The 21,572-nt window shown below is 41.8% G+C and overlaps 2 protein-coding genes across 2 annotated transcripts in view; one reads left to right on the top strand and one right to left on the bottom strand.

Moving 5' to 3' along the window:
* The window catches only part of MRPS35 (mitochondrial ribosomal protein S35), a 46,059-nt gene extending 31,858 nt beyond the window's left edge, over positions 1–14,201 (top strand). Inside the window, exon 8 of the mRNA XM_037514180.2 lies at positions 10,659–14,201. Coding sequence (XP_037370077.1) covers positions 10,659–10,928 — 270 coding nt within the window. The 3' untranslated portion in view covers positions 10,929–14,201. The remainder of the gene's footprint in view (positions 1–10,658) is intronic.
* A 1,457-nt stretch (positions 14,202–15,658) lies between these two features.
* Positions 15,659–21,138, bottom strand: MANSC4 (MANSC domain containing 4). Its single transcript, XM_037513194.1, is given in 3 exon segments — positions 15,659–16,278; positions 18,241–18,375; positions 20,907–21,138. Coding segments are annotated over 3 exon segments (987 nt in total).
* Between the last annotated feature and the right edge of the window lie 434 nt (positions 21,139–21,572).

The raw sequence follows: 21,572 nt of genomic DNA, 5'->3' as shown, positions 1-21,572 counted from the left end.
GGGAGGCCCTCTACTAATTTATTTCTTAAGTACCCTTCAAGAGTTAATTGATCCCTTCTTTAAGCCTGTTATTCTTCACTTTCCTTGTTGGTCACTGGACACTTGATTGCAGACAGTCGTTTCAGTCCCTCATTATTTCTCACGTTTTTGACTTTCTATGAAATTGTAAGCTGTGTCTGACCTTCTTGTATTTTTACTTCCATGCAGCTATTTGCTGCTCTTTAAGAGCTAAATGTTCAACAACAGCTACTGAAACATTGTGTACTCTTTTGGATTTCCATAAATGGGCTTTTGAAGTCAGATGTCAACTCAAAGTGAGGTGACAGATGGCAAGTAGATACCCTTTCAGTAATATAAAGTGTAGCATACTTGTTAGATGTTAGCAATAGTTGGCATACTGGTATAGATTACTAATGATGTCTATAAAATTATTAATAACTGACAGTCATTATGCCCAGTTTTTAAGAACTGTTTTTGCAGCAGTTTGAGCCAATAACCCTCTCAGTGCACCCGCCTGCCATGCGGGCCCCTCCTTGCTTCTCAGGAAGAGCAGACTGGGTGCCCACCCGCTGCCCTTGTCAGCACAACTGCAATGAGTGTCAGATTGATCAGCAAGTTCATATGAATCTTGTGATCCACTGCATATGCAGCCCTTCCTCCCCCTCCAGTGGGAGGGAATCCTTCTGGGACTGTTGTGGGTTCCTGTGGACACATTCGCCTCACTCTCTCCCACTGCAGTGAGGGCTGTGTTCCTTCGCTGTTTCCGGCGCCTGGACAGTATCAGTATATCAGCAGTCAGTAAAGTTCTTTTTGTCAGACTGGAATTGAATTGAATTCCCTGACATCTTTGGTTAAACATTTAGCTTTGGTAGCTGAAGGAATTGGCAGTATTTTTTATCCATTAAGGATATTTACCTCATTTATGACTTTCAAATAACTTGGATTTTCTTGATGGTTAAGCTGTTTTCCTTCATATAGCACAATGCCATTCTTGTAACTGTGAAAGTGGAGTATCCCTATGTTTCATGTCCTGGGCAAAGGCCCTTGTAAATCAGATGGTAGATGGTGACAGATAAGCGTTTGGTGGCACAGACATCTCTTTGACCTGTTACCTCAGAACACACTGACTGTTCCATGAATTAGCTATTATGTTTTTACTTTGTCTTAAATTTATGCTTACAAGAGAAAAAAGCTGATAGGTTCAAATGTAGCTATTATTTCCTTCTTTGACGTTCTTTTTACCACGTTCTTTTTACCAGTCTCAGTGTTCCTTAGACTGTGTCTGCCACTAGCATGCGTTATGATTTGGGCTGCTATTTGGTTACCTTGTGTGTCAAACATTAATAATGCTGCCTCTCTGGGTGGCTTGGTGTGAAGTTAAATGAGCTGATGTGTGTCAGTTAAATGAGCTGATGTGTAGGTAGCACGTGTTCTGGACTGAGTTAGTCAGCCTCACCTCCTGGCACTTTCCTCTCCTTGGCCCACATTATGGGCCCTAGTGCACTCAGCTTTTCACTGTCTCCAGGTCTTTGTGGGTGCCTTTTCCTCCACTAGGATCCCTTTCTGCCACTAACTGGCTCCTGCTCAGTCCCAGCAGAACACCTGCTGCTTTCAGGAAAGGGAGGGAGGGAGGAAAGGAGGGAGGGAGGGAACAATAATCCAGCTGAGTGGGGGTTCTGTCCTTGTAGGTGGGGACGAAGAGACTATTGATACGAGTGTGTGTTATATATCCACTTGTCAATTAAATGGTGAAGTCACAGGTTCAAATATTAAAATAGTATTCTACAAATTCATCACTCTCAACCTGAATAGTGATCAATTTGAGTTACAATGCTATTTTTTTATTTACCTCCCAGTAATTTGAATATATTCTTGTTTATGCCTTAAAGTTAATACATCACAGCTACACTTCAAAAAAAGAAACTTTTACACAGTTGCCCACTTCAGTCCTGGATGTGATTACAGAAGCTAAAAATTTGACAGTCGATTATAAAATTAGGGTACAAAATTGTAAAGGAAATTTAATCATGGCAGTGGTTTAAAAAAATGCCTTTAAAGAAGTGTACCAAGTCATCACCTGCGTGTGTTATATTTGGGTGCTAGACTTTTTCACTTTTCAGTATGTTCCCTCTTTCCTGGGAGAATGTACACAGAACTTCAACCTGATGCTGTGTCAGAATTCATTTCTGGATTTCTCTTAAACATTAAAGCCCAATTATTAGAGGCTTTTTAATACAACAGTGAACTTTCTGCTTAAAGACAGTGAAATTAAAATGTGTTTTTTTGTTTGTTTGTTTTCAGAAAGGAAACTTCCAAAAAGGCCATTTTAAGTCAAATAAATGTAAAAATCTTATTTCAAATTTGTTTTTAAGTATGATATCTTCCAAAGACACTGCTTGCTTACAAATAATACTGAAACATAACTGTAAAATTTCTAACTGGAGTATGTTATGTTTCTAGAAGTGTCTGCCCTGTGTTCTGGTACAAGTCAATCACATTTCATTGTTTCCCAGGTTTGGTCCTTTCCCTCTTTTTTTCCTCAGTGTGCACATTCTCCCAGGGGATACCAGGTATCGTGTGTATGCCGATGACAGCTCTTTTCCGTTCTGGAGCCTCTCTCCTGTGCCCCTGTATTGCCCGAGAGCTCCTGTTGAGTCACAGTCACTCAAACCAGCTCAAGCAGAGTTGGTGTGACCAGGGCAGGGTGCGGCCTGTTCCTGGGGCTGGGCCGGGAGCTGCACCTCAGACAATGTGAGGCTTTTTTAGTCTGGGCTGTGGCAGTCTCTGAAGACTGATTCCCTTCCTCTCCTGTCCATAGTCAGTGGTATGACCTTGACTCTTTCACACTGTGTAGCACTAGTCACCCCAAGGGAAAGGGGGAAGCAAGGAGAGAGTGGCAGAACTGGTCCAGTGCATGTGGACCGGCATGAACAACCCAGGGAAGCACAGCTGTCAGGGCCCAGGGCCTCATTCAGGAACTGTAATTCACTGACTGAATTGACTGGGGGAATGAACTGAGCTAGGGGAGGCCCTTGTGAATCAAAACACTGTCAAATTAATGTTACATGGTTTTGACTTTTTAAATAGCCTTTCTTTTCTTTTTTTTTAAGATTGATTTATTTATACAAGCACTGGGTACAGTCAGAAGCGCAAGAGGGTGAGAGAATCCACCAGAGCCAGAGCGGGGAGCAGAGCAGGCAGAAGGACCGAAGTACACTGCTGAGGGGAGCAGCGGGCGGCAGGAGAGGTCTGCATGCCATGTGGGACCCCTGCCAGCGGCCAGGAATCGAACTGGTGCTGCAAAGGCTGAGGGCAGCTTCGCAGCCCAGCGCTCAACCGCTGCACCACCAGGGAGGCCCATTAGCCCTTATTTTCCAAAGAAAAATTACTAATGTATTTCCCTAATTAGATGTTGAAATTTTCACTAATTAGACTTTCTTTAAATAACATAAACAAAACTGTATACAGTAGGAAAAATCACCTCATGTAAAATGATTGGCTTATACATTGAATTAATTTTGCTACAGCGGTCACTGTTTTCACATTTGATTAGTGAAATGGTGTTGTTTCAGCCAAGTCTCTATTTTACCTGAAGGGGAATTTCAGCAGACGTCTTATATAAACAAATAAATACACCTTTTGTCTAAAATATTTGGATGTGAAAACATTAGTTTTTAGCTGGGGTTCCTGGGAACATCAGATTCTGCTAGTACTGCCCAGCATATAACAGGTTTTCAGTCAGTTATTTTTGAAGTGTGCTCCTGGAAGTGACAAACCAAGAGGGAGCTTTGTCTGTTGGGCTGCATTTTTTTTTTTTAATAACCATAAGGCTTTCTTTTATTTATTTCTTTTATTTCTTTTTAATTTTAATTTTTTTAAACAATATTTGCTTCCTCCCACCCCCTCAGATTGAGTCCCCATACAGTTTCCTTCCTGAAGGCACCTGTGCACCATCACCACAGTCTCCTGTTCTCCTTCCCTCTGATCCCTCTCCTACCTCCTCCCCTGTAGTATGTCTCTGATTTATAATTGTCTGGTTTTGCTTTGTTGTGTTTTGTACTGTTACTATTTTTTTTTACACTGATGTTTTATTTGGTTCCCCTGTATTCCTGTTATAAGTGAAGCCATCTGATATTTTTCTTTTTCCTTCTGGCTTATTTCACTGAGCATAATTCCTTCTATCTCCATCCACATTGCTGCGAATGGCATGAATTTATCTTTTTTGATTGCTGAATAATATTCCATTGTGTATATATACCACATCTTCTTGATCCAGTCATCTATTTTTGGGTATTTGGGTTGTTTCCAGGTTTTACCTATTGTAAATAGTGCTGCAATAAACATAGGTGTACAGGTGTTCTTTTGAATCAATCTTTTTGTGTCCTTTGGGTAGATCCCTAGTACTGAAATTGCTGGGTCCTATGGTAGCTCCATTTTAGTAGACTGAGGAACCTCCAGACAGCTTTCCATAGTGGTTGGACCAGTTTGCACTCCCACCAGCCATGTAGGAGAGTTCCTTTTTCACCACATCCTCGCCAACATTTGTTGTTTTTTTGATATGTGCCATTTTTACTGGTGTAAGGTGATATCTCAGTGTGGTTTTGATTTGCATTTCCATGATTATAAGGGATGTTGAACATTTTTTCATATGCCTATTGGCCATTTGCATTTCCTCTTTGGAGAAATGTCTTTTAAGTTCTTCTGCCCATTTCTTGACTGGATTATTTATTTTGTTTTTGTTGTGCTGTGTGAGTTCTTTGTATATCTTTGTGATCAGTCCCTTATCAGTTGATTGGAGTGCAAAGATTTTTTCCCAGTCAGTGGGGTATGTCTCCATTTTGGTTAATGTCTCTTTTGCTGTACAGAAGCTTTTCAGTTTGATGTAATCCCAGGTGTTTATCTTTTCCTTCACTATCACTGCTTTGGGTGATGAGTCTTTAAATATATTATTGCGATGTATGTTTTATAGTGTTTTCCCTATGTTTTCTTCTATATATTGTATGGTTTCAGGTCTTATGTCCAGTTCTTTTATCCATTTTGAGTTGATTTTTGTGCACAGTGAGAGGTAGTGGTCTAGTTTCATTTTCTTGCGTGTGGAGGTCCAGTTTTCCCAGCACCATTTATTGAACAAACTGTTTTTGTCCGTGTTTGTTGGGCTATATTCTTGAAGTTTATTTGTTGCAGAGACTTTTTTTGGATGTAAGCAAAAAGATTTTGCTGATGATACCATAGTGTAAGTTTTAAATTGGTGATTGGACCTAGGGACTTAAACACATTCTAATTTGATTTTTTAAACTACTGCTTATTTGGTATGAGCTTCCCCCAAGAAGTTCATGATAGCTGATCATTTCTTTTCCTTGTGACCTTAGTATTACAGCTTTTTTAAGTTAGAAGATACAGAAAAATTATAGTTTTTTTGACAGTGAAAATTATAGGTTTTTACTATACTGAAAAACAACTATAAAATAAGTTTTAGAATCACTGATCCAATTAAATTTCAAAAAAAATCTGGTCTTCCAAGCTTTAAAGCAATGTTAATTTTTATGTGTATAGAATATTGTCTGGTATGTTTGGGTGACTATAACAGGATACTACACAGACTGGGTGGTTTATAAGCAGCAAAAGTTTAGTTCTCACGGTTCTGGAGCCTGGGAGACCCAAGGTGAAGACTTGGGCAGATTCAATGTCTAGGGAGGCACTTCTGGTTCATAAATGAACCTCAGGCTGTGTCCTCTTGTGGTTGAAGGGGCAAGGGCTTTCTCTGGGCTCTCTTTTATAAGATCACTAATTCTTTTCACAAGGGCTCTGTCCTCTTACTTAGTCACCTCCCAAATGCCATCATTTTGGAGATTTCACTTGCACATAAATTGTGGGTTCATAGCATTTAGACTCTATGTGCATGTAAAGTGTTGTCCTCTAGGTTTAGACTCATTGGCGCTTTAGACTCACTGGAACTAAAGCCAGGAACTTTACAGGAAGTTCATGTAAGTAGTACAAAAAAGATTTCGGAATCTCATAGTTGCAATCCTGTAGTACAGATCTGGTATGCGTATGTGATAAAGTAGCTTTCTCCTGCTCTATCTTCATTCCTTAATGTCATATCCAAATTGCTTTTACATCCATCCAATGATTTATTAATTTTAGGTACTGTGGTTTTCCATTTCCACTCTTTGATTTGATTGTTCATTCTTTATAGATACCAAGTCTATGTTGAAACACTTGTTTAATCCATATTTCCTGTCTTTTTCTCTGTCTTCTTAAACATTAAATTTTCATCATTTAAAAGTTTTCTCTGGATCATATGGAATTCTCCTTTTCTTGTTTGTTTCCCTTTGATTATTATCTACATTTTTCTCTTCAGATCTTGCGGTTGTCTAGTAATTGTTTACTATGTGTCAGACCTTGTGTATAAAAGACCATAGAAGCTTCAGTTGATGTCATCTATCAGAATGAGTTTCCACTTTAGTCTCTGAGCCAGAATCGGTTGGGGCCTGGTGTTTTTAATCTAGTGGGGATTTAACTGTACCAGTTTTGTAAGCTTTGGTTCATGTCTAGTTTGTCCCTTTTCCCTAGGCCTAGCTATTCCAGGCTGCTGCCTGGGAATTTGGTGAGTCGGCCTCCACATCTGACAGTGAACTCAGCGTAAGCCTTCGTGGCAGTCTCACAGTTGAGGTTGCTTGTGTGGGGAAGCAGGCTTTCTCATTCTAGCTGGACTTTGTTTCCTAAACATTATGTGATTGTGGAGGTTTTCCTCTGCCTTAGTGGCTCCTCAGATTCCCATCAGCAGTCCCAGAACTAAACCCTGTCCCAAGTTTTGGATTCTCCTCTTCACTCTGTCCCACCAGCCTTGTGTAACAGCTCAAACAGTCTTGTCTCTTACTTTTCCATCAGAGTCTCTCTGCAGGGGCTCTGCATTCAGTGAACTGGAAATTGCCCAGGTATTTTCAGAAGAACACTCTTCATCTCCTTCCAGCCTAGAATTTTTATTCATCCAGTTCTTACTGATTCTGTAGCTCTCTGATGTCTTTTTTTTTTTTTTTTAAGATTTATTTATTTATGCATGCAAGAGCTGGGGTGCAGGCCAGAAATGTGGGGGGTGAGAGGATTCACCAGAGGCAGAGTGGGGAGCAGAACAGCCAGATATACTGTGTACTGAGCAGCAAGCTCAACAAGAGAGGTCTGCTGAACCATGTGGGTCACCTCCCTGGCTGGGGATCGAATTTGTGCTGCAGTGGCTGAGGAGAGCTTCACAGTGCTGCATCTGAACCCTTTGTGCCACCACGGAGGCCCCTCTGATGTCTTTAAAGATTGAGGGGAGGGTGATGTCACTTACTTGCCTTTTTCCAGTTGTAGCTAGAGCCATGCCACGATCTAATACATCCTGTTTGAAAGTGGAAATATAATGTAAAATTAAAATAATAACTTTCTGGTATGTTTTCCTCTCAAGGATTTTCTCTCTTTATCCCTTAAAAGTGTGTGCGTGTGTGTGTGTGTGTGTGTGTGTATTTTCTAATGTATATTTGATTAAACATAGAAAGGCTGCACCCAAAGGAGACTGTAGAAACTGGAGATAACTTAGTGACTTTTAACTGAGAAAATTAAAGCTAATCAGTAATGCACTTGTCAAGAAGTAGCAAGCATCTTAAATAATAGATCAGTAATAAGGAAAGACCTTCTGTCTGTGTATTACTTTATCTAAACTTTGTAAATATCACCCTTATGATTGAGTGAAACAGCAAGGTAAAACATCTGAACACTACATGTGTGTTTATATTTACCTTTCAACTTTGAGTTTACTGCTTGAGTGTGGTCAGTGGTGTCCTTGACATAGGAACATAGACTGCAATAGAGAAGAGGGTCTGCAACCCACTCTTGTTCACCTTGTTCTCACAAATTCGTGTTAATGAGAACACACACTACTTTCAGTGTGGACTGTGCATTGAGTGCCCCGAGTCCCTGGCTTGCCTGCCCTACCTCGTTTAACCCTCAGCAGAGTCCTGTGGCCTTGGGTTTCAGATGCACTCTTGCCTAGCAGTAAGTTCTGGAGTTAGACTCTGTTTCATAAAATACCAAAGCTCAGGTTAATTACTATGTCACCGTCCTCTGTGATCTTGAGCCAATCACAAATATTATTTACCTGTTATTTTTAGACCCAGAAAGCTTTGGAAGTTGCTAATCTTTTCATAACTTATCTGTAGCAGAATGAACTAATAGATGAAAAGCTGTTTATAGCCTTTCTATCCCATTTAGTGTGAATATTTATACCCATGGCTGAAGAAATGTATTCACCCCTGGAGGTGTTCCAAAATACATGGTATTTACACGCATTAACTTCCTTAATACATAAAACATACACACAATTCTGAGATCGCCAACTTCCCTAGGAGACTGTGGCCCTCTGTTTAATGCTCATAGTTATTTTTCTTATGTATAGAGATATTAAGATCTAACCCAGTAGTTGGTTTCAATAAGGATAGGAACTAATTGACACATGCTGTACACATTGAAGTATGTGTTCTGTACATACTCATGCCATTCACTGGAATTGTAACTGCTGCTAGCTTGAAGTTTCTTTGTAGCCATGCAGAGTTTGAGTCCTAAAGCTGGAATGTGTGAAACTGGTGGATTTTACTGTGCCTGCAGCTGAAGTCTGGCCCTGCCCCTTGCTTGTGCAGGTTGGTAGGAAGCCATGCCTTTGACACAGGAAGTTGTTCCGCCCTGCCTCCCTCATGACAGTTAGGATAGCAGCAGCATATGCTGCCCTTTTTATGTGATTGCACACCTGGAAAATTCTCTACTGAGATGAGTTAAGAGGAAGGTGCCTGCAGCTGCTCTTGCTGCCTGGGCTTACCCGGCCCCTAAGGGCGGAGAGAGCCAGGATCACGGCACACCTGTGACCCACCATGGGCAGGTGTGTACCAGGTGCAAGGGCAGTAAAGGAGATGTCGGAAATGATCAGTTCGTTTACTTTGGTTACCTTCTCTGTCTAATTGACCATTTCAATTTTTTTCAGCAATTATGTCTTTTAATTGTTTGTCTTTCAGCAGTCAGGAATAAGACAGAATGATTGCTTTGCTTATGCTTTATAAAATGTATTTTTTTAAATATATGACACTTATAAGTTAGAATTATGAAGAAACTGACACTGTCTTGAAACTTTGAAAGCATTTCCTGTAGTAATTGAATTACAATGATGTAATTGAATTAGGGCATTTGTATTCTTAAAGGGCTGATAATTATTTTTCCCCAAATATTACAGTAACAATTACATGGGGTAAGGTAATTTTATCCGTTAGTTTTCTAATGTACAAATTTAGAACTTGGCTTTCAGAAGTTATTTGGAACAGGGGTGTGGAGGGCTTGTTTCCTATTATCTCCCCCTTTTAGCAGATGAAAATGGGGCATTGAGTTGATTTTCAGTCAGTGAAGGTATTTCTAGCACATAAGTTGGGGCACTGTTCTCACCATAAAGTCAGTTTAGGGATGTGGGATAATGGTGTAGGGAACTGTGAGCATAGACATCCACCTGGACTGAGGAATTTGGGGGTAGGGGAACAAACACCCCACATCCTGTATTGTGGTTGGAAAGGATAAAGGAGCACTTCTTTTTTGCGGTCTCTGTGGTGGGGGAACCCAGTGATCTGAGGGGTCAGCTGAGTCAGTGTCATCCCCAGCTGCCATTTGTGGTTGGGGCTCCTTCTCACTTTTTTTGAGTGGTAGATTTCAGATTGCCAGAGATTTCCTTTTTCCATGGGTTCTGGGGGAGGGCCCAGGTGGAAGCTGTTGGCCTCCTTTTGGTGCTCACTGGCTCTGAGGAGCCTTGGCGAGTCTGCTCAAGCTGGGATCTGTTTCAAGAGGAGTTTTTCAGAGATAAAATATAATTTTTAACAGCCTTACAAATCCATCTCTCTTTTAATACTTTAAAAGTGTTATAATTGTGCTTACCACCTTTAAACACTGTAAGAAGAGTGGATGATTCTGTAATAGCCCATAGCTTAGAAAATTGTTATGTGTTAATTTGGAAAGAATGTAACTGGTATTCAGCACTTTGAACCAGGGCATGTTATTTACTAACTACACAGCTCAGTCTTTTCACAGAATATTACATCTTTATTTAAATCATAAATCTGAATTATATTGCCATAAAACCTATTAATGTTCTAGAATAATGTTACAATTTTTTATAAAAAAACAAGCAGTAACAAAAATTGATTCCATTATAGGGACAGAAAATAAAGATAATTACAAAACTGAATTCCAGGATATATGAAGTCATTATGACTAAAAGTCATGTCTTACACATGTACGTTATATTTTAAATTTTATTGTAATTGGCCTTCCCTATTATCCCCACAGGCATGTTACAAAGATAAATAGTCTTCTCTCAACTCTCATAATATATTTGAGCTAGGAAATGTGAAATGTTGATGTGTTAGAGTTTAGTGATTGCAAAGCTGCAAAAAATGAGTATTTTCTATCTTATGGGAAATAGTATTGCTTGATAAGCAAAGTCTGCAAGGCAGACAAAGGGTGAATTCTGTGGGGGGTTGCTGAGTGGTAGTGGAGAGTATGGACCAGGGCTGCTTCCCCCCAAACAGTAAAACAGAATATCTTTGGATAACATTTCTCAAAAATCAAAATTCACTTTTTGCTTTCAGAAAGTGGAAGAATGGGAGCAAAATAAGACTGAAGCTGACATGGAAGAATATATATGGGACAACAGCTCCTCAGAAAAAAATGTCCTGGAAACTCTTCTTCAAATTAGAGCTGCTGAGAAACATCTGAAAGTAGGTAAAGAAGAGCTCCTGGGCACTAAAGAAGTTGAGGACTACAAGAAGTCTGTTGTTAGTCTGAAGAACGAGGGGGAAAATGAAAATACCCTTTCTCAGTACAAAGAATCGGTGAAGAGGCTATTTAATTTGACATGAATTATGTAAAAAAATCTGCTTCCTTTATTAATTTTATGATACATTTGTGCTCATTATCTAACATAACATAAAATTGAAAATGTTATTAAAAAGCTATTATTTTACATGAGAGTTAAAATTATTCTTTTCATAGTAATGTGCAAAGGCAATGATGATTCAAAAGTTTTCTTGTGCACTGGGACAGTTGGACTCATTTAGAAAATCTCTTATTTCTCCTGATTCTAAATTGTTCATTTTTGGTTCTACTGTAATAACTTTAGATTCATACCTGTACATATACTGTCTTGCCACCTGCTGCATTTCCTTTCTTATTCATTTGCACTTGGTTGCTTTTGAGTAATGATTTTGGTTGCTTGGAAAGTTAGGCCCAGAACCCAGTTGTCTGGCTGCAGTTTGGTGCTTTATTTATTAGGGAGGTGGGTCTTTCATGGTGTAGTAGTAATACGTGCAAATGCAAACAGAGGGGTAGCTGTGTGTAATAAAGAAGTTGGTCCTGGGCCTCCCTGGTGGTGCAGTGCTGTCAAGCTGTCGCCACTATGAGTTAGATCCTGGCCAGGGAGCTAACCCACATGGCACAGCAGACCTCTCCTGTCTTGCCTGCTGCTCCCCTCAGCAGCATATTCAGTAGATCTGTCTATTCTGCTCCCCACTCTTGTCTCTGGTGCATTCTCTTACCCCATTGCACCTCTGGGCTGGACCTCAGTTCTTGCATGCATTAATAAATAAAATTCTTTTGTTCTTTTTCTTTTTTAAGAAGGTCCTGCCCAAAGAGAGATATGCCCTTTGCATCAGCTTCCGGGAAGTAATCTGTCTTACTTCACAGAGTGACTTTGTGTTTGGCAGGAACCAGTCACCATGGATTTTAGGGTAGGGCTGGCCACCACTGACATCATAAGTATGCCAGAAAAACCAGCCAGGTGATTTAGGGTGGGGGCTTGGAGTCCACCCTTCAAACCCTAAAGAAATCAGTCAGTCATACCTATGTCATAGAACCTCATTAAAAACTTTGGACATTGACGTCTGGGTAGGCTTCTCTGGTTGGCAGTAGTCTGGTCACATTGTCACAGGCTATTGCTGGGTGAGTAATGCATCCACCTTTGGGGACATCAATAACTATGAGTTTGAAATGCTTCTGGACTTCACTCTGCTTCTCTCTGCCGATTTTAATCTGTCCTTTCTTGTAATAAAGTGTAACTGAGTATAGATAGCTTTCATTGAGTTCTGGGAATTCTAGTGAAGGACTGAGCTGATGGTTTCACATTTACATTTGGTGCTGAAGTGAGGGTGGTTTTGTAGATGACTGTGCCCTCTGTCTTGCACCATTCAGCTAATGGGGCATCTGACTTGAGGTCTCTTCACTTGCTACAGCTTCGACTTCTAATGGTAAAATCTTAGACTTGTGAGTTGAATATGAAAGTATCTCAAAAGGATAACCATTGTTGTTGTCATTGTCATTTTAGCAATAGTTAAACAGCACTCTTCGTCATTAGTTAGATCCTTTAATAGTCCTTTAAACTATTCATTGATCTAGTACATGTGATGAACAGTATCATATTTGTCCTTATATTGAGGGTTCTAGGCTAGTACAGACTTTGCTATGTTGATATTTAGTCACTTCTAACTTCTAACTATTGTTGTTTAGATCAGAAGTTGCTCTTGAACAAGTAGGCAACTAAGAAATAGAACAGGTATTGTAACAAGGTGGGCAGGGAGAGGGGCAGCCCAGAATCCCTAAACCTGCCTGCTCTAAACAGATTCTGCCATCTACCACATCAAGACAAAACATACAGACCTTTAATGGAAAGGAACTTTAATACAATTAGTGTGTAAAACAGAAAAGACAAAGAATATAGTTTCCAAATCAAGCACCCAAAGTTACCCATCCCTTTGTGGGTAAAAGTCCACCCAAACGGGGTTGGCCCAAAGCAAGGCCTGAAAGCCTGCCACAAGTCTAAAGTACTTTTCAGCAGGGACACATAGAAAGGGTCAGAAAAAGCCAGACAAGTCTGGGAGGAAAAGAGCAAAATCAAAATCAAGGTAAGAGCTGCCATTGTTAGCCTCCCCACAGGTCTTTTACCCATATCTGTTTTCACCCAGTCCAGGACCACAAAGCAAGTGCAGCGTCTTCACACATCTCTCTGCTCCATGTGCCTCCTCCAGGTCTCCTTCTTGCTCCCCATCCTGCTTCCTTCCTTCCCCAGTCTCCTCTCCAGCTTCTTCCCTGCTCACCTCCACCCTTCCTTGGCTGGAGCAGGGAAACTGGAACCTCCCCTTTTCCTGGGGACCACCCTGTTACAGTATGTTTTCTTAATTGTAGGATCCTTTAATAGTTCTTTGTATATTTCCAGTTTTGATGAGCATTTCAGAATACTGGATCATTATAGACTTTTCATAAGAAGTCTGGCTAGTTACAGTGTTGGAAAGATTTCAGTATCCTGACTATTAAGCAAATGAGTATAACCTCCTTAGCCTTAGTTGTTGTCTGGCCCTCATATCTTTGTTTTTTAAGAAATCTCTATATTCACTTAGGACTCCTCTATGGCTCTGCTGACTCCCAGGAAGGACATGGTTTCTAGGCCATCGGTTTAGCAATAATTGGTGACTCCGGTCTGGTGACCTCTCCAGTCTGAGTTTACTTACCTTATCTGATGATCAAAGGTAGAGTCTGGACAAGAGTAGAGTTTGTTTTCATACCAAATATGATTTTTCCAAATTATGGTCTTTTCTATAAACTAATCTCAGTTTTAGAGAGTGAGTAAAATTATGAGAAAAACAAAGGGAGAGAAACCTTTCCCCCCCCCCCTCCTATCAACTCTAGTTATTGTTGGGAAATCTTTAAACAATTTTACATATATATGTATATGTATATGTGTGTGTGTATATATATGTATATATATTAAAGAAAATAAATTCAGAGGGCCATGGAAACTCAATTTTTAAAGACAACTTGAATTTATTTACATATAATTTTAAGATAATTTAAATTGTGAAATCCTTCTTAAGCAGCATGTTTTCCCTCCATAATGTATCAAGAAAGATTGATAAAATTTATGATACTTATGAATAGCATGTAAAAGTCAGTTGAGGGCCTCCCCAGTGGCGCAGCGGTTGAGCGCTGGGTTGTGAAGCTGCCCGCAGCCTCTGCAGCGCCAGTTTGATCCCCGGCTGCTCCCCGGCCACTGGAGGAGGGTCCCACATGGCGTGCAGACCTCTCCTGCCGCCCGCTGCTCCCCTCAGCAGTGTACTTCGGTCCTTCTGCCTGCTCTGCTCCCTGCTCTGGCTCTGGTGAATTCTCTCACCCTCCCGCGCTTCTGACTGTACCCAGTGCTTGTATAAACAAAACAAACAAACAAACAAATAAATAAATAAAACATGCCTCTATTAAAAAAAAAGTCAGTTGATTCAATTTTTAATTCACGCTTTTATTTTACTGAAACAGATTTTGTGTATTTTGTACAAAATCTGTACAATCTGTATATTTCTTTCTCTCATATTAAAAAAAGAAGACATTCTCTTCCTTGCAGTAAAAACATTAGAGAAAGAAAACAAAAAATCTCTCAAGCCACTGGCCAATTTGTTTTAACATTTGAGGAACAATTGCTACTCATTCTTAATGCTTATTTGCTATTTTTTAATATAAATGAAAATGAATTTTATTCCCACTTCTCTTTCTTCCGCCTTTCTCCCTCCTATTTCCTCCTTCCTTTCTCCTCCACCTCTCCCCCACCTTGCTCCATACTCTCCCTGCCAGGGGAGGAGATGAAAGGTCTGACATTCAAGATCATTAGAGATTACAGTTTTGCACACTTAAGAGTGTAAGATTTAGGGGCTAAGTTGGTATAAGGTGTGGACAAAGCTATAATACTTAGAGCTAATAATGTACAGTAGTGAACAGTGTAGACAAGGGTGGCTATAAACTAAAACGCCCAAACTTTATTCAACAGAAACAACACACAATTCAAAGCTTTCACAGCTGTAATAATTGAAAGACATGTGAGCTTTAAAAAATGGAGATGCTGGAATAGGATTGAGAAGGACTAATAAGTCGCACATTGAAAACTGAGTAAAACCAGGAAGCATTTGCTTGTGGGTTAGTAATGGTAATAATAGTGTTCTCCTGCTCAATCCACGGAAAGATTGTGTTACTATTAGTGGCATTAATTTGACCTTGAATGGAGAGAAACCTGCTCTTTTTCTCCCTTCTCCTTGCTTATTTGAGAGAATGGAGTTTTCTAGACTAACTGATCTCATGCATGGATTTCAAACCAGTTTGCCTGTTAAGTCCTGGCTCTACTACTTACTAGCTCGGTGACTTCAGGCTTCGACACTCAGTTTTCTCATCTGTAAGATGTAATAATGGTTAATAATAACAAACCTAATGTACAGAGTTGTAAGAATCCAATGAGTTAATATTTATGTAAAGAACTAACTATAATCTCTCATTTGGTGCTAAATAACTATGGGGTCAGAATTTTGTAACTTTGGCAAGTAAGGGTTCATTACTAAAAAAATGGAAATAATCAAAAAAGCAGTTATGGTTATCAAGCATGCCCCTTTCTCTTTTAGAGGTTGGCAGGAACGGGCATCCTGTGCAATTATTTTTTTAACCAAACTGACCTTTCTTACAGAAAACTAAAAGCAAGACTCTTGAAAACTTACACTCTCTTTTCAGCTTTTATTATTAAGAGTTCTCCTTCAGAGTGTTAACAAGTTTTAATTTGCCTGGATCCTTACCTTCTCTGTCCTGGTTTATACTGGCCCTGCTGCTTTCAACAGCATCCCCACTTCAGGATGACTACACAGCAGCTGAGAATCATGATGGAGCTGCAAAGGGACACAGGAGCCAGCCACAATATCCAATCCCCAGGGGTGCCCTCAGGCATGGCATCATCGCCCTGAGATGTGCGGTTCCTGCCATTGTGCCCTTTGGTTTTGTTCGGTGACTGCTGGCTACTATTGAGTCTAGCTGGAATAGGCATATGAGAAAGTTTTGTGTCTATGGGCACAAATGGAGAAATAGTCTTGTTATCTGGATTGTTGATGGGATCAGTACTGGGGGACTCTGCATTTACCTCAGTTGGGATGGAATCCTTCAAGGAAATGAATCTTACCCAAGAATCTGTGGGCAGTTCTTTGGAAGACCTGGTATTGTTGGTGTTTGTCATCAGATGATACGTGGTTGATGGCGGAGTTTCTATTGATGGTAGCATTTGACTGATTATGTTGGTTGGTTGTTTTCCTAAATTCACAGCTTTTAGAATCCTTACTCTGTCCCATTTGTTAGATGAAGAACGGGTATTTAGATAGGTAGGAGGTAATTGTTCAAAAACCAGCAAATCTGGATCTAAACCTGAAAAAGAAATAAGGCAGCATTCATGTTATTTTTAATTTAAGAGAGGACCATAAAGTACAGCTTGGAGAAGCCTGAGTTCTGCCATTACAGGCTTCTGAAAGACCTTGGAACATGCTGACTGCACTTGAATTTATCTTAACTTTCTAGGGCACTTTCGGTTATGAACAAGTTTGGCCACATCAGGGAGAGTACTTTGTGTCTGCCAGGGCTTCGGAGCAATAATACAAAGTTAGTACAAGAGGTGCAGAAATAATAACCATTGAGGGCCTCCCCTGGTGGCGCAACGGTTGAGCGCTGGGCTGCAGCCTTTGCAGCGCTGGTTCAATCCCCGGCCACCGGCAAGGGTCCACGTGGCACACAGACCTCTCCTGCCACGCCCGCTGCTCCCCTCAGCAGTGTATTTCATCTGTCTGCCTGTTCTGTTCCCTGCTCTGGCTCTGGTGAATTCTCTCACTTTCCAGCGCTTCTGACTGTACCCAGTGCTTGTATAAATAAATGAATAAATCTTAAAAAAAAAAAGAATAACCATTGAGATACGTAGTGTTTTAAAATATAGTTAAGTAATAGGATTTGAAAAGTATGACTATACTCAAAATCCTGAGTGAAGCCCTAAATCTCTTTCTAGTCCCTGAGGGTCCTTAGTCTTAAGTCCTTTCCCTCAGACTTACGATATTTATAAATACTGCTTGCTTTTTAGCAGTATTCTGGTTGAGCAGTTTCTAGTCTTTAGTCCTTGGTTTGCTGTATTTTCTCTTCATCTCACATCCCTGCGACCATCAATTGTCACCATGCCACTGCTGGCAGTAAAAACCACATCGGCTTTTTTCCCTTTTTGGAACTCTGGTCTGATTTCTCCTGTGTTCTGCTGGAGATTTCCACCGAGATGTCTCACATCATCCCAAGCATCCCCAAAGCCAACATTAATGTCTGCCTCTTCCATTCTTCCTCATGCAGGCTAGACTCTGCACTGCAGAGTGATTGCAACCCCCTGTCCTCTGCCTTCATCCGGTAAGTCAGTCCTGAGAGTTAGTTCCCAGGGTGCTGGTTGGTAATCACCCTCCTCTTGACTTTGTCTGGATACAGTGCCTCCCCAACTAGGGGAGGAAACTGCTCCAGAATTTCCCTAGATATCTGCCCATGTCACTTTAATGCTGGCATTTTGTCATTCAGTTCCATTGGCTGGTTCCTTATTTCTGACAGAGCAAGCTAAATCTCCACTCTGCCGGAACCCTTTTATTACCCACCCTCAGCCCACCAGGCCAGTCCCTGTCCTCCTTCCAGTGGGATGTGGAAGCCCTGTCTTGCCCCTGCCCGCCTGTCCTGGCCCTGGAGCCCCACCCACATCATTTAGCTGGCTTGAATCTCTGCTGCTTTTGAGCCTGTCTAGTGAGGCGGAATCACATATTTTTTGCATTTAAATGCATTTTGCATTAATTCTACATGATCCACTACCTAAGACTTGTCACATTGACTAGATTCTAAGGCCCTGGGATCAAAAAAGAACAGAGGGACCAAGGGCTGATGTGGTTTTCTAAATTAACATATGCTGGTCATCTAGGGACAGAGGATCTGCTAGTGGGCATGAGCAGGAGGGGTATGTGGCCCCGTCCCTGCTCTGTCCTGGTGAGATGCTGATTAGCCTCACAGCTGCCGCCTCCACATTCTTCAACTCCTAGTGGCATCACAGCCACTGTGGGGAACCCAGAGACTCCATTTGGGCTCTTGCTGAGGGTTTCTGGGATTAAGGAGATGAGTGTTCCCTTGCACATTTAGTCACATAGGAACTGCCATTGTCTGGGATGGTCTTGTCCTGGCTGCACCTGCTAAAGTAAGGGAACTTCCCTTCTTAATTTGCTGCCCTGGATGCCCCCAACTTTTCCAGATAAGGTTCCCTAGAAAATGATTTGGGGGTTCAGATATGATGCTTGCCAACCACTACTGAAATAAAGAAAAGGTTACCGTCAGTGATATTGTAGAGGACAGCTCCGGTGGTGGGGGCCAGGACGCAGCTCTCCAGTGCGGGGCAATGGACGTGCAGGCAGTTGGCGCTGTCGTGGACGGGGTCGTGGTAGAAGACAGCCAAGTTACAGGAAACTGGAGAGACAGGCACAGCACGTTGGCTGTGGCCCCAGCCCACCCGCACCCTGCCACAAATGTGGGGTTCACGCACAGTCCAGAACATTAGGAGCCATGTCAGCTATTTCTGTGAATACAGAAAATGCCCTTTTATGGAAAATATCTGCTGATTTTCTCTAAGTGATAAAATTCAGTGGGCTACAAGACCCACAGGGGATTTACAGCTCTATCAAATTTCCAGGTGTGGTGCCCTGGCAGGAGTGCACCCGAGAAAGAAAAGGGGAAATGGAGAGACTAAGGACAGCAAGAGAGTCATGGGGAAGGGGAACCACGAGCGACTGCCTTGTTCCTTGATGGGGGGAAGGCCAGGTGAGTAGTACCTGACCCAGGTGCACACTGGCCTCTGGTTGGTCGCACACTCACATCCAGTGACATGTTTCATTGGGGTCCATCAAAGAGAAGGAGCAGACAGACAGGGTGCTGGGCCTGGAATTCTAGAGGGGAGGGGCATAACGCTTGTGCTGTCTCCCTCTTCCTAAGTCAGCTTGCTCTTTAAAACACATCACGTTATTTCTGGGGAGCTGGGGCAGATTTGTTGAGTGCAAATGTTCAGTCTATTCCCCACTGTGGTATCACAGGAGGAGCCATATGACAGGGACTGTCCACTGGCCAAAACCTCTCAAGTTCTTTAATAAAATACGATTACAGCTGGACAGCACATGATACCAGACCTCAGAGCACAGCTAAAGATGCCGAGGAATGGTGGAGGTCAGACCCATACTGTTTCTGTGCCAGCTCAACTGCACAAACCCTACTTCTCCCATTCCTTCTGGGGCACCCCATGTTTCTGCGCCTGCTGAAATAATTGTGCAAATAATAATACATCACCAGTACATCACAGATGACACATATTCCCAAGGACTGTGCCCTCAGGTGTAAAGGAAAGGAATTGGGCAGATTCAAGTTTACACATCCCTGTTTCTCATAGGAAAGCAGTTGATGCCGTGGAGAACAGTTTCAGTCCTGGCTCACAGTCCTGCACACTGCAGAGGACCGGCTGCGCAGGTGTGCTAGTGCAGGAGTCGGGCATGTTTAAGATGTGGTTTCTGGCTAGAAACATGTGCGTGCACACCCTTTCTTGTTCTGGAGGAAGAAGGCTGCACCTTGGAAGCCATGGAGTCTTCACAATCAGAAAGTCCTACTGGATGTGCATAATATCTTTGGGATTGGGTGAGATAGAAGTCTGCTGTGCCATATGTGGGTTAGCTCCCTGGCCTGGGATTGAACTCAGGCCACAGTGGTGATAGTGGCTTGGAGAATTAACCCTTAACCCCTATGCCACCAGGGAGCCCCAAGGTCGGGGATAAGGGGGTGGAGGGTTACTTTAAAACATCTCGCTTTCCTGTATGGAGATTTCTGGACCTACTAAACATAGAGCTTCCATATGATCCAGCAATTCCACTCCTAGGTATTTACCCAAAGGACACAGAAACATCAATTCCAAAGAACACCTGCACCCCTATGTTTATAGCAGCACTGTTTACAATAGCTAAGCTTTGGAAACAACCCAAATGCCCAAAAATAGATGACTGGATCAAGAAGATGTGGTACATATATACCATGGAATATTACTCAGCATTCAAAAAAGATAAACACATGCAATTTGCAGCAACATGGATGGCGCTGGAAGGGATCATGCTCAGCGAAATAAGCCAAAAAGAAAAAGAAAAATACCGGATGGTCTCACTCATAGCAGGAATCTAGAAAACCCAGGAAAATGAATAACTCAACAAAAAACTATGAACCAAGCAGGGGAGGGATTGGGGTCAGAATGGGGGGCTGCAATTGTATGGGGAATATAACAATAAAATTTATTAAAAAAAAAAAAAAAATAACCAGAAATATGAACTCAGCTTTCATTGTTTCCTTCCAGGTAGCTTGAAAATCTTAGAAAAATGAAAAATACACTAACGATAGCTGTCAAAATTGGGCAACAATGAAATATTTTCCTAAATTATAGGCCTGGATCATATTAAACAGATGATAATTAGCCCTGATTTCAGACAAAAACAATCTGTTAGAATATGTTGAAAATTAATTCCTTCCTCAAATTTGACAAGCATGAATCACAATCTAAATTCCTATTCAATATATCCCCACATCTCATCAACCCAAGCAACCACATTTCAAAAATTTGAAATACCAATCTCACCAAAAGGGCTTTGAGAGGAAAATTATTTATAAATATGTTTGAAATCAAATATGCCCTATTTGGGCTCTAGAAACACTGTTAGTTAACCCCAAAGGAAAGATTTTCATTTCGCACTTCCGTGAAGAAAGGAGAGCGTCTGGGACCCAGAGGCACCACAGCTGGGTCATTGCTGGGTTTGTGAACCCAGCTGCCTGACAGTCTCTGTCTTAGCCTCTCTCCCTCATCCCAGGGCATCTCCCTAGGCCTTTCCTAGGCCTAGGCCCCTGCTGGGGGTGGCTGACTTAAGTAGTCATTCTGAAGCCCCCTGTGGTTTGCTCAGCACATAGGGGAGACTTACCATCTTTCCTCAGGCAGCAGCTCCGACTGCACTTCTGGCCAGTGTTTTCACTGTAATACTTTAAGAACTGGGCTCCCAGCTTCTGAGACTCTTCCAGGTCAACAAGAAGACCTGGGAAGCGCCGGATCCAGCAGTTTCTATAAAATATGGTGGGTGAGCAGAGAGCATCTGAGACATACCCCATGCTCAGGAGCAGCAGCACATCCACTGCCGCCGCTGCTGCAGTGTGCATCTCCCTGGTGTGAGGACTCAGCAAGGCTGTGCTCCCCAGATGGAAGCTGGGCTGACCATCAGGGCTTAGGAGGAGTCTGGAACACGGAGCTGTGGCTCAGGAGAGCTGCTTTGGGACTCTTCCAGAGGGTCACTGTTAGAGAAATGAGGCCGGTGTTTGACTGTATGGTCATTCGTCTTTTGTTTCTTTCCAGTCCAGCCTCAGGTGAATATGGGGCATTACCTCTTTCCAGGTCATTGCAGTCCTCTCTGTCCCTTAGCCTCTCGAAGATATGGTTCACTCCTTTGCTTCTTTTCTTTCTCTGACAGTGAATAGTCACGGACACCTTTTACTAAGGAAATATAAAGACAAGTGGAAATGGTAGTCCCCAGTCTTTCTGGGGGAACAATAGTTCAGTCACTTGATGCTGGATAAAGGAAGGATTCATTTCACCA

Source organism: Talpa occidentalis, unplaced genomic scaffold, assembly GCF_014898055.3.
Source record: "Talpa occidentalis isolate TD23 unplaced genomic scaffold, MPIMG_talOcc4v2.1 talOcc4.16, whole genome shotgun sequence".
Classification (NCBI taxonomy): domain Eukaryota; kingdom Metazoa; phylum Chordata; class Mammalia; order Eulipotyphla; family Talpidae; genus Talpa; species Talpa occidentalis.
This window is presented reverse-complemented; position numbering and strand designations above follow the sequence as displayed.